General features: G+C 46.0%; 1 protein-coding gene across 1 annotated transcript in view; it reads right to left on the bottom strand.

Annotated features, from left to right (window-relative positions):
* Positions 1-8,777, bottom strand: part of Retreg1 (reticulophagy regulator 1) — a 127,467-nt gene extending 118,690 nt beyond the window's left edge. Inside the window, 2 exon segments of the mRNA XM_036207210.1 lie at positions 8,282-8,379; positions 8,381-8,777. Coding sequence (XP_036063103.1) covers positions 8,282-8,379; positions 8,381-8,572 — 290 coding nt within the window. The 5' untranslated portion in view covers positions 8,573-8,777.
* Between the last annotated feature and the right edge of the window lie 4,343 nt (positions 8,778-13,120).

Raw genomic sequence — 13,120 nt, 5'->3', positions numbered from 1 at the left:
CAGCCCCTAGTGCTTCAGAGTAAGGAAAGGAGTGAGGATCTTGTGAGGTCTAGTAATAACCTCTTCATAAATTGCCATCCCAAACTTTCTCCTCCTAACCAGCACATAAAACCACCTCCCAACTCTGTCTCTTCCTTCCTCTACATGAAGAATTCATCACTGCTGCTGAGTGTTCTGTTTCCCTAAATCAACTATGCAGTCAAAATATAATAATAGTCAATGCATACCAGTTCAATTGCACTTCGGACATACTGACCAATCCACATCCTCCACACCCTCACCTCAATCCCAATACCCCCTTTGTCTTGGTCTGTTTTGTTGCTCTAACTCAATAATCATAGAGAGGAGAAATTCTGAAGACTAAAAATATTGCTTGGCTATGCCTCCGGTGGCTGGGAAGTCCAGGAACATGATGTCATCATCAGGTAAGCCTCTTGCTGCAACATAACATGGTGAGGGCATCAATCACATGGCAAGACAGAGCAAGCCCACCAGCTCCAAACTCTCTTTCCCTTCCTGGGACCTGGCCTTATGACCTCACCTAATTACCACCTCTCCAAGCTTCTCCTTCCAAATCCCATTAAGATGAATTTGATCATTACATTTCCAACATGTGGATTCTTAGGAAACACTTGTAAAGCATAGCATCCCTTCATCTACTGCCCAAAAAGTCCTGCTTCTTCTTCCTGGCTCCTGCGTGGTAGTTTAACACCCACAGCATAACCTGTCATATACACAGTCACTAACTTGTTTCCTTCCCAGTCCCCAACCCAGGGATCAGACTGTGTCTCCATCATCTTTCTGTTCCCAGCAGCAGGAATGATGACACACCCCATTTACTTGTACTCATTTGGATCAATTGGGGCAGCCTGAGAACATTCATGCACAGAACAAGATAAAAAGGCAGACATGCCAAATGGAGCTGAGGTAAAGTGATTACCTAAATCTCTGCAAAAAAATCACTGGCATTGCCTTAAAAGGTGGCTCTGAGATTCAAGGCTACTACAGCACAGAGGAAAACCCGGCTGATTTAAAGTATAAGCACTGATCTGCTGAGATCAGCTCTGCTTTTGCTGGTGCTGACGACTGAGGCCGAGAGAAAGCTTCACAAAGAGCCACTGTGGCCACCAGGAAGCCCTTGCTCAAGAAACATTTGCTGAAGGCTCAATATCCAAAGGGCTAGAGCTGTTTTCAATAGACTGAGTTCTTTCTACTTTGAAGGCCCTTTGAAGCCAGTGCCACCCTGCTGGAGCTAGAAGAAGACTATCCAGAGACCTAGACCCGTCACATCCTTCTGGACATCTGCCTTTCAGATCCTCTACCAGTTTAGGTAGCCCATATTATATTCCCACTCCCCGCGATCACATCCCCCAGATGAGCCAGGTAAGTCTCTCTAGTCTGAGAGCGCCTAGAGCCCACTCCCTCTTTATTCCTGGGTTATCCTGTGTCAAAAAGCTCTTGGCATTAACCTCGTTTTTAAAATGGGATCCCTTGTTTTAAACCTATTCAATACTCTGAACAAAACTTTCACCAGCATTGCCGAACTACGCAACATCTGCATTTTGCCCTATGCTATAAAATCCTGGAAACTGTGACATGCAGCTCAGAACCAGGGTGCACTACTGTGTGTTCAACTTGGTGAACCAGACTTGCCCTCCTCAGCAGAAGGGAACCTCTCCTTAGCAAGTAGAGCCCTTGGACTTCTGCTGCATCCCTGGACCCAGCAGCGGACCGAACAAATGCTCAGCTGTGTCTTCTGATAACCCGGGTCAAATAGAAATGTAACAATTTCTTTTCTATGGTTGCAATAGAACATCATAACCAAGGTAACTTATGGAAGGGTTTGTCTGAGCTCATGCTCCACCGGTTAGACTCTCTGTAGTGGAGTGAAGGCATTTCAGCAGGAGTGGGAAGCTGAGTGCTTATATCTTGAACCATGAGCAGGAAGCAGAGGGGGTCCACTTGAAATGGCATTAGACTTTAAGCTGTTAAAGCCGGCGCTCAGTCACATACCTACCTCCTCCAACAAGGTCATCGCCTAAGCCTCTCAGATGACACCATCAATTGGGGACCAAATAGTCAAATGTCTGAGACCATGGGGAACATTTCTTATTCAAACCAGCAAGAAATGAGCTAATAATTTGGACTGGACCCATTAATAACTGAAAAATAATCCCTACTGATGCTGAAACAACCACCTCCAAACAATGTCTCCACACTGTTCTGGAATCACTAACTGTAATTCTGTAATATTGGAAAATATGACCCAAGTTGTCTTGCAATATTCTTTAGAGCCATGGAATAGAAAAGAATACTGGGGGTTGGGGATTTAGCTCAGTGGTAGAGCACTTGGCCCTGGGTTCGGTCCTGAGCTCCGGCAAAAAAAAAAGAATACTGAACTTATGAAACCATCAAGAACTGTATGTCTAACAGGATGGCCACTAGCCACATGGGACACTTTATGTTTAAACTAAATAAATTAAAAATACACTTATAAAAAAATACATTTATCACCAAAACTACACAGAGAAACCCTGTCTCGGGGTAAAAAATACATTTATCAAGGGGATGGAGAGATGGTTCAGTGGGTAAAGCTGGGTAAGCATGAGGCCCTGAGTTCAGATCCCCAGCAAGGGGTGTCTGTCTGTAACCCAGTACTTGAGAACAGGGACAAGCAACGCAGACCCTAGGGACTCAACAGCCAGTCTAACTCAAATGGCAAGCTCCAGGCGCAGTGAGAGACCCTGTCTCAAAAACTAAGACAGTGAATGATAGAGGAAGACACCCAATGTGGACTTCCGGCCTCCACGTTGAAAATGTGTTCCTTGTAAGTCAAATGAGTAAGACTGTGCATTCAGAAGCCTTGTGTAGTTCTCGGCCTGCTGAACTGTGGCCTGATTTGTTTCCATTGTAGAAACCTTGATTCCAGAGACTGGCCTGACATTCATCCTACATTTAATCACACTTCTCCACGATATGGCGAAGATCTATTTTTGGCCTTCCATCACACGGTAGCATTTTTCATAAGTATGTCATATATAAGAATATGTACGTGTGTTCGTTGAAAGAATGCTATGTCTGTGGCTTTAGCTCCTGTGTGTGTGTGTGTGTCCCTAGATCAGCCTGGCTTACTTTCATTCATCTCTGAACTGTAAATTAAGTCTGCAACATAGCGAGACTGGACCGCTGCGCATGTCACTTTGTGGTGGTGGTGCTGCTGCTGCTGCTGCTGCTGCTGCTTCTTCTTCTTCTTCTTCTTCTTCTTCTTCTTCTTCTTCTTCTTCTTCTTCTTCTTCTTCTTTTTTTTGGTTTTTCCAGACAGGGTTTCTCTGTGTAGCTTTGCGCCTTTCCTGGAACTCACTCTGTAGTCCAGGCTGACCTCGAACTCACAGAGATCCGCCTGGGATCAAAGGCATGCACCGCCGCCTCCACCACCACCACCGCCCGGCACACTTTGTGCTTCTTTTACCCCAAACTGACACTTGTGAAATTCATTTGCGCTGTTGCCTGTACCCATTGTTTATCTCCACTGCTGTGTAGTTGTCCATGGTGGGAATAAATGAACACCAATTTGTTTATCCATCTTTAGTATTTATGCACATCTCACAGGGCACTTTTGTTATCCTTCCTAATTACAGAAAAATTAAGTCCAAACACTAAACACGGTACTTCCGGCAAGCACGGTACCCCAAACATGTCCCCACAGCACCTAGCCAACCTCATCTACATTTTGTCCCATTGGGACTTTTCTCTACCACATTGTTAAGTATAGCTTTAAGATGTGGCTCTTTTCCTGGCAGTGGTGGCCCATGCCTTTAATCTCAGCACTCGGGATCTCCAAGTTCACGAATAGCCTGGTCTATGGAGGGAGTTCCAGGACAGCCAGGGCTACACAGAGAAACCCTGTCTCGAAAAAAACAAACAAACAAACAAAGAAAAAAGATGCCTTTCTTTCATTCACTGTATTCTTTACCCGTATTCAGTTGTCCAAGACCTGCTCCTGTCCATCAATGTCCAGCTGAAGGACAATCCATTAAGACAGTGCAGCCTCTCCCATCCACAATGACTCTGTCCCACCCAGACCATCATGAAGTGAATTATCCATCCTTCCTAGAACCTGTAACACAAATCTTAAAAGGTCTTACTAATAAAAACAAACCCGGAACTTGGTATTGGGGTGAAAGATCAGAGAAACAGAACAAGCCACAGCTAACCTCACCTCGCCCACTTCTCAGCCCAATCCTGTTTCCTCAAACTAGAAGCTTCTGAGTCCTCATCCGAATGGATCTCAGCTGAACTGCTGCTGTTAAACTAAATGTTTAAAAGCCTCTAGTTCCTGGTCCTTATATCTTATATACCTTTCTGCTTCCTGCCATCATTTCCTCCGATTAAAGGCGAGTGTCACCATGCCTGGCGGTTTCCAGTGTGGCCTTGAACTCCCAGAGATCCGGATGAATCTCTACCTCCCAAGTGATAGGATTAAAGGCATGGGTTGGGTTTTTAGCTCAGTGGTAGAGCGCTTGCCTAGCAAGCTCAAGGCCCTGGGCTGGGTTCTCAGCTCCGAAAGAAAAAAAAAAAGGAAAGGCATGTGTGCCACCATTTTCTGTCCTCTATGTCTGTCTAGTGGCTGTTGTGTTCTCTGACCCCAGATAAGTTTATTAGGGTGAGCAATATATTGGGGGACACAATATCACCACAGAACCTTCCATCTGCTTGCTAAATGCACCCTGGAGATAACCCAACTCCCCAGGGCCTGTTTCAATCTTGGTTTTCAACGCACAACACTAATATTACAGATCATGGTCAGGTAGTCAATGTCAAAATCTCTGAATCAAATTCAAAATCCTGAAAGCAATTGTTTGGACCAGATATTAAATCATGCAATCTGTATATTTACAAAGTCATCTTCCATAAGAACAGAATAGTAGCAGCAATGATAAATGACTCACCCCACTGCTTATGCTAAAATTTGGGCTTTTCTGTTTGTTTTTGAGACAGGATCTCATTCTATAGCCCATTATATTTTTAGCATATTGACTTCTTCATTTTTCTCGTAGAAAACACAACAAGCTTTAGCATTCCCAGGACACAGAATATTAAGAACCAAATGAGGTCACCTGTAACCGGGAATGATGGCTCACACCTTTAGTCTTAGGAACTTTGTACTTTGGAAGCCGAGGCAGGAGGATTGTCATGAGTTTGAGACCAGTTTGGAATACAGAGTAGAAACTTGTTTTGTTTTTTTTAAGAAAAAAAGGAACAGAAAAGAGAAATGAAAACAAAGATCAGATCATTTGAGAAGAAATAAACTGGCTTTATTATTATTATTATTATTATTATTATTATTATTATTACTATCATTATTATTATTATTTTCAGTTTTAAACTTTAAAAGCACATTTTAACTTCAGGGAAACAAATAAGGAAGATTTCAAAAAAGTTCCAGTTGGGTTGGGGATTTAGCTCAGTGGTAGAGCGCTTGCCTAGCAAGTACAAGGCCCTGGGTTCGATCCTCAGCTCCAAAAAAAAAAAAAAAAAAAGTTCTGGCCTTAATAAAGGAGTCACAAAGCCCAGTGGATTATAACACAGAAGCCACAAGTGCTTCGGAACGCAGCGAGCAGGATGGCTGCCTGTCAGCAGAAATGCATGCCTGGAATCCAGCTACTGAAAACAGGAAAAAGAAAACAAGAAAGATTCTAACCAGGTTCAATGTCTGGCCACTATTTGTCTTCCATCAGAGTGGTAAATAAAATGGATGGGAGGTGAGACTCATAGGAAAAATATCAAATATACGTTTTAATTATTTATACAAAAAAAATTAGTTCCAACAGCTGTTCTTAGAGACTATGTCCTAGGGAGGCTAGGAAGATGGTTCAGTCGGGAATGTGGCTGGCACGCAGCATGAAGACCTGAGCGCCCTAGCATTACAGAAAAGCCAGGAGTGATGGCATATACTGCAACTCCAGCACAGAAGGACTAGAGACAGGCAGATCCCTAAGGCTCATTGCCCAGCCGATCCAGTCATATTGATGAGCCCCAGGTTTAGCAAGAGACCTTGTTGAAAAACACTAAGGAGAGTAATTTAAGAGGGTCTCTGGCCTCTACTACATGCACACACATAGATGTGGACCAGCAACACACACAAACCATAAACCCCGCACACATACACAAGAATAAGTCAAAGGAAAAATGTATGCCCCTTATTACATTAATTATGCTAAAATCCATCCTATAAAAAGAGCTTCAATAAGTCAATAAGAAGAAGGTCGATGTCTAAAGTGAAGAAATAGACCAGAGTTGTTATAGATAAATAGGCACTGCAGAGAACAGATAATTATAGTGGCCTTGAACACGAGGAAACAGTCTCAGACAAACACAAATTTAAGACCACAGCAAAGTGCCCTTTCCACCTACTAGATTTACAAGATTAAAACATTTTGCAAAATCTTCTTGGCAAGAGTCCAGAAGCATAAGCAATCACGTTCAAATAATCTGGGCAAATAATCTGGTAGAACCCAGTGACAACACAGTGGTAATAGGTGCAATGCGGGGACAGCCATTAAAATGACAAAGGCGTGTGCCCTCTGACCCAAGAGTTTCACGTGCGGGAGTCGTCCTTTAAAACGTTTTCCTATATACCAAGTGATGCACGTTCAAGACTCAGCTACCACACTACAAATGCAAGCGCTGGGAACTACATCGGAGCCTCCTTAGGAGGTTCAATACTTGGAGACCTCTAACAGAGGAATGCTATGCATTGGGAAAAACAAGGAAGTGGTCAACAAGGCCCCACCCTTAAATGAGGAATCCTTACTATGCCAGCCCACTGTCTGCTGAAACAGTCCCTATCTGGTAAAAAAAAAAAAAAAAAAAAAAAGAAAAAAAAAAGAAAAAAAAAAAAAAAAAGCAGAGAGCTCCAGCCCCAGCGGCCTCTGGGAGGAAGCTGAGAACTGGGGATGGGCGTGGGAAAGAGATTTTCAAAGGGAAAAGACTTTCAAAGAGAAAAGATTTTCAAAGTGTTTACATTTTGTACCTTCAAGCTTTGGACTGGGGTGTTTTTAGATAAATAAAACCGAAAACATGCTGCTTATTGGTAAATACGTGAGACACAGCCCTAAGACTTGGTTTCCTGCTATGTCTAGCTCAACATAATATAACCTCTTTATGTAAGGGCTCAGGTAACTAACTTTACTACAGAATAGAGAGTTGGGATAAACTCCAGAAACGGAGCTGAGAGACCGAAAGCTAATTAACATCCACAGACAGCAACAAGACACAGCTCGTCTCCAGAGTAAACCAAGGCTAGCAGGGATCTAAAGAAAACCCTTCACGTTGCTCAAGTGATCTAAAAAAATGACAGGCTATATCTCCTCTCCTGTGCATTGATTTCCCAACTTTGGCGTTAAGCAAGCTATGCCCTGTCAATAGGTGTCTGTTAGTGAAAACTGCTTATTCTGCACAGCGAGGGTCATGTTTGTTATGAAGACCATTGGCGAACAAAGAAAGCTTTTCTCTGCCGTCAGATCATTTGTACCAGACGATAGGGCACATCCTTCAGCGATGGAGCCAGACGCTGCCTGCTGCTTACCTTAGGCACAACATTTTCTGGTGAGGCAAACCTGTTGATTGGGGGCTATTCAAAGAACATGCTTGTGTATTCCCTCTGGAGTTCGCCTGAAATTACTACACCCTCCCCTACCCCGCCGTGCGACCTTGGGGGCGGGGCGATGTGCCTAATCCACCTGTTTGTTTACCTTTTGCTTCCTCCTCAGGGAGCAAAGACAGTAAACCCAACCCTTCAGGGGAAGGAAAAACAAATCATTCACTGCCCATCTCTGGTGGCTGATGAAGGGCAGCGGGGTTGAGACTGTATCTAAGCTGGCCCAGATATACCTCTGTAGGTGCAAAAACAAATTGAAGTCCAAGCGCCCATGTATCTTGGAAGTACAGGTCAAGCCCTGCGAGTTAACAATATAGCAGGGTCAAAGTTTTCAAGAGCTCTGGGACACCCCTAGATACAGGAACACGTGTGTCAGCTGACCATCACCTCCCCTTGGAGGGTGGACACCCGCAACAAGGGTGACAGCCACTCACGGGGAAGTGCGTCTGGAGGAAAGTTGAAGCGGGTGACGACCTGTTTCAGGCAGATGACCCAGCAAGTGGGAAGGGGCTGTCTCTTCCACCGCAGTGCCCAGCTCACCTCTGCCAGGCCACATCCGACCCCGGGCGCCCCAAGGTCACCTGCCCTCCGGGGGCGCCCCCACCCAGCCCCTGCACTCACCAGAACAGCAGGTTGGCACCCAGGAAGGCGAGCAGGCTGCGCAGCGGCCTCTTCCAGCTCAGGAGCTCGTCGGCGCGGCAGCCCAGCCACAGCACCGGGCTCCCCGAGCAGCCAGGTCAGGGCGGCGGCCACCTTGCCCGCGGCCTCCTCCACCTGCGGCCCCGCGCCCGCCCGCCCTGCCTCCGATGCAGCCTCCTCCCCGGGAACTCCCGGCCGCGGCGCCTGTTCCTCCGCAGCAGCCGGAGCTGGGCATCCTTGCGCGGCGTGCTCCCCGGGCGCCAGGCTCGCCATCTTCAGCGGCGCTTTGCTGGCGGTGACAGGAACGGAGGAGGGGAGCGGGGGAGGAGGGACGCGGGCGGGCACGCGCGCGCCTGGCGGTGAGCGCCCGGAAAGCAGCCGCGACCGGTCGGGGCTCGGGGTGCGCACCGCGGGGCGCCGGCGGCTGGGTGCCTTGTGACGTCAGGCCCGGCCACGCGGGGGAAGAGGGTGCGGTCAAGTTCGCGTCGGGGCGGGGCCGCCCTGGGCCTGGCTGCATGCACGTCCTGCGCTCCGAGCGCTCGGTGGATGCGAACTGGGCGGCGTCCATGGGTAGCTGGGGACCAAAGGAAACTACTCCCTTTTCCCTTCCAGCTGAGGAGGCCAATTAGAGAGGACTCATCTCAAAGGGAGTCTGGGCTTTGATTTTAAAGGGAGAGAGGAGGGGACACTTTTCTCCAGCCACAGCCGCCGCCAGTCTTCCATCCTTCAGTATTGAAGAAAATATCCGGGTGCTCCAGGCCGTGCATTTCAGCACTCAGGACTCATCACGCCCCTGTCCACGTCCCTTGCAGGGACATCCTGCCTAACTGTGTCAGATACAAACGTTGACCTGGGAAAGGAAGAAAAGCTCATTTGGGGTCAAAGTCGGACTTCTGGTTTAGCCCTCTGAATTTAGGAGCGAGCTGTTGGCTCAGTAGTGCCACAGTTTTTGCAGTGTCAGTGAGCTGATGAGGGAGCAGAGAAGCCAGAGGATGACCGCTGGTGATCGGACTCTGCTAGTGTCCCAAGTCTCAAGAGGGCCTCAGGGCAGAGGTAGAGAATCGTGGCACTCCCATGTGTTTCTCCTGGTTAGGTGTGGGAGAGAGGAAGAGATGGCTGTGCATGTCATGTCGAGTCTCTGTTCATTTCTCTAGAATAAAGTACCCATCCTTCAATCCTGAGAACTGATGCATCAGGGCATCTGATGTGCTCTGGGCTATCCTCTGTATCCAGCCTACGTTCATGGAATGACTGTGCTGTATTCCCAAAGCAATGAAAGGCTGTTGCCGCAAGGGAGTCCCTGGGTTCAAGTTGGTAATGTTCATCTAAATGGCCAGTATATACCTCTGTGTCCACGTATGCAAACACTATACATTGCAGGCTGGATGTGGACAGTTACCTGAATGTATGTTGTGTTTGAAAGGAGCACATGTCTAGAGCTCACACAAAAGTTTGTTGACCACTTACTCTGTGCTTTGGTGCATTGTTAGGCCCTGTGGGTGTGGCTTCCACCTGCTCGGGGCTCACAATACAAAAGGTACCACTTAAAACTGGTGAATGCAGTGATGGAACTCCTCAGTGCCAAGAGATTCCTCTTTTTTGTTGTTGTTCTTGTTGTTGTTTTTCAAGACAGGGTTTCTCTGTGTAGCTTTGCGGCTTCCCAGGAACTCGCTTTGTAGACCAGGCTGGCCTCTGCCTCCCTAGTGCTGGGATTAAAGGCACGCACCACCATTGCCCGACAGATTCCTCTTTTTTTTTTTTTTTTTTTGGTTTTTCGAGACAGGGTTTCTCTGTGTAGCTTTTAAACTGCATCCAAAATCAGGTTTCAGAAGGGTTTGGGGGTGTAGACGGCATCTGGCCTGACTTGTAAAGCCCAGAGATGTGCAGTGGGGGTGGCCAGAAGGAGCACTGCTTCCTGCTGGGAGTTCAGCATGGGAGAAGGTCTGGATGAGTTGCAGGTAGAAATCAGGCACTGTGTTCTTGGAGGACCTTCAGTCATTTGTGGGTGACAATGCTTTTTGTTTTTGTATTTTGTTTTTGTGTTTTAACTGAAGGCAGTTTGCAACTGTCTGGCATTTTCAACTTGCCTTCTTAGGGGTACCCAGATGACACCTCCATTGAAATAGGCCCTGGAAGTAATAAAAAAAAAAAAAAAAAAAAAAAAAAAAAAGGTAGTATGGAAACAATTCACACACACACACATACAGTATAGTCCAATGTGGGACCTCCTTGGCCTTGGTGGAGGAACTTAGGGTAGATAAAAGATGCTTTTTGGTGTAATTTGGTTTTTGTTTCACATTTGACGCAGACCTGAGCTGAGAATTCAGGGCATTGGGATTCCAGAACCAGTATCTCCATGATCCAAACCCAGTGTTGGTAAGCCTTCAGAAACAAGTTTACAAGAGTCTTCACATTCCTCCCCCCTAATGACTGTCTTTGGGGTCTGTGGATGCAGTAAAAGCTGCTGACAATGAAGTTACCACAAAAAAAAAAAAAAAAAAAAAAAAAAAAAAAAAAAAAAAAAAAAAAAAAAAAAAAAAAAAAAAAAAACCGGAGCTCTGGCTGCTGTGTGAGGTTTGCAGTCCTCATAATCTCCTTTAATGATAAACCTTCCCTGAGCAGCTCTGCTTTCTGAAGGGTGTTCTCACCCCTCTCAAAGTAACTATGGAGAGAAGGCTGCTCAGGCAGAGTTGTATTAAAGACTTGACTAATTGCGATCCTTCTATCCTCTTTGCCTCTGACCTCTAATAATTACTGAAAACTTGCAGGATGGGAGTAGACACTACTATAAATACACACATCAGCACTACTGGGTAGTTTGTCTTTGTCTAATTAGTGTGATGCCTGAGTAATTTATTCAGCCCCAAGCATAGGAAACTAATTTTGGGTAGAGGCAATAAGTCTTGTTCCCTACTGGCACCAACTTGGATGTTTTTAAAGCACTGTGGTGCACAGCTTTAATCTCAGCACTGAAGAGGCAGAAGCAAGAGCAGTCCGAGGTCTGTGAGTTCAAGGCCAATCTGGTCTACATAGTGTGCTCCAGGCCAGCTGAAGCTACACAGTGAGACCCTGACTCAAATAATTAAAAATAAATCCTGTGGTTTCTTTACTATGAAGATTCTTTTTGTAATTTGTCCCTGATGTTTCTTGAGAACAGAGTCAGGAATACTAATGAGCTACACAAGTAGACAATATATATCAGAAAAGGGCAAGGAAGCTGGGAAAGTACCCAAAAAAAAAAAAAAAAAAAAAAAAAAAAAAAAAAAAAAAAAAACACAGGGAGGAAAAAAAATGTGGCTCCTGGATGATAAAACAAAAAAGTTCAAAAACTACCAGCTGTCGAAAAGGCTGGCACAAAGCACACAGGAACTCTTGGAAGCCACTGCCTTTCTCTTCTAAAAGTAGGTAGGAAATTTCTAACAGAAGAGAAAAAGAATGAATAATTAACTCCCCGAGAACAGAGTCTCACTGGGCAAAATCAAGCTGAGCCACTGAAGAGCCAGAAACACGCTGGCAAGACTGGTTGTTTGTGTGTTTGTTTCTTTGTTTTCATTTACAATCCCACAGTAGGTCCACATTTCTCCAGGAAAAGGAGTCCTTGTGCATGCTGTGTGTAAACAGAACTTTTGGGGGTTAATACTTTTCAAGCATTTCTAGCCCTATCTTCTTAGCATGCCTTCTATTCCTAGTGCCTAACTTTCTGGACATTTTAGTCACTGATCCAAGACCCCCAGTGGCTCACTCTAAATACAGATCAATAAGAGCATCACAAAACAGTAAATACAGAAGAGGAGGTCCGATCCCACCTCCCATCCTCCTCTGACCCCATTGCCTAGTCTAGTGCCCGAATCACAAAAGTTAATTCTCTTTCCATGTCCAGCTGAATGTCTGAGATGCTTGTAAAATCCAAGAGCATCCAAGAGCATCCAAGCCAGAAGAAGTGTCTGTCTGAGCAACATTCCCTAAAGGATGCATTTACCACAAACAACCTCACACTGAGTGCTGGCCTCTCAGACACCTGTTGGGGTACCCAATTTGGGTATTGCTACCTAACACCAAAGAGGGAGCATATTTTTCTTTTCTGTCTGAAAAGAGGTCCTATGTGTGGAGGGCTCCAAAATAACTTGACCACATAGCAGCCATGACAGGCTTAGGGGCCTGGACACAGCTTCTGTGACAGGCTTACTGGCAGGCAACACCCAGACACAGGAAAGCCTTAAGCTGATACCACCCAGGGATCCACTCAGGAGTGAAGAAGTAGTACATCCCTGACATCCCAAACGTTCCAACCATTAGATAAGGTGGCCGGATGTCCCTGAGTCTAGCACACACCTATTTTTTGTTTTACAGATACCTCTAGACAATTGTCAGCCAATCAGGGTCCTGGACCCTGGAAATCCCCTCACCTCAACCTCTGCTATGATAAAAACTCCACCCCACCTGAGCTCAGGGCCCTCTGCTCTCACTGCTGTGCCAGATAGACAGAGGGTCCAAGCTCCGGAGCTTGAAATAAAGGCTCTTTGCTGTTACATGTGGGATTCAGTGTTCGTGGTGGTCTTTTGGGGTCCCCGCGATCTGGGCATAACAGCATGTGCAGATAGATCATAGGAACATAGCAACATGAAGATTTTCCCAAGTGCCTTGAGGTCCTTCCTGGAACCACTGCGTGTGCGTTCAGTGACTGTGCAAATTAGGAAAGGCACCCCTGACTGCTGTGGATATCACTCTGTATAAATAAAATGCTGTTTGGCCAGTGGCCAGGCAGGAAGTATAGGCGGGACAAGAGAGAAGAGAATTCTGGGAGGTGGAACGCAGGTGCAG

The sequence above is a fragment of the Onychomys torridus genome, chromosome 15, assembly GCF_903995425.1.
Source record: "Onychomys torridus chromosome 15, mOncTor1.1, whole genome shotgun sequence".
In the NCBI taxonomy this organism is placed as follows: domain Eukaryota; kingdom Metazoa; phylum Chordata; class Mammalia; order Rodentia; family Cricetidae; genus Onychomys; species Onychomys torridus.
The sequence above is the reverse complement of the archived record's forward strand: the minus strand, read 5'-3'. Positions and strand labels throughout refer to the sequence as shown.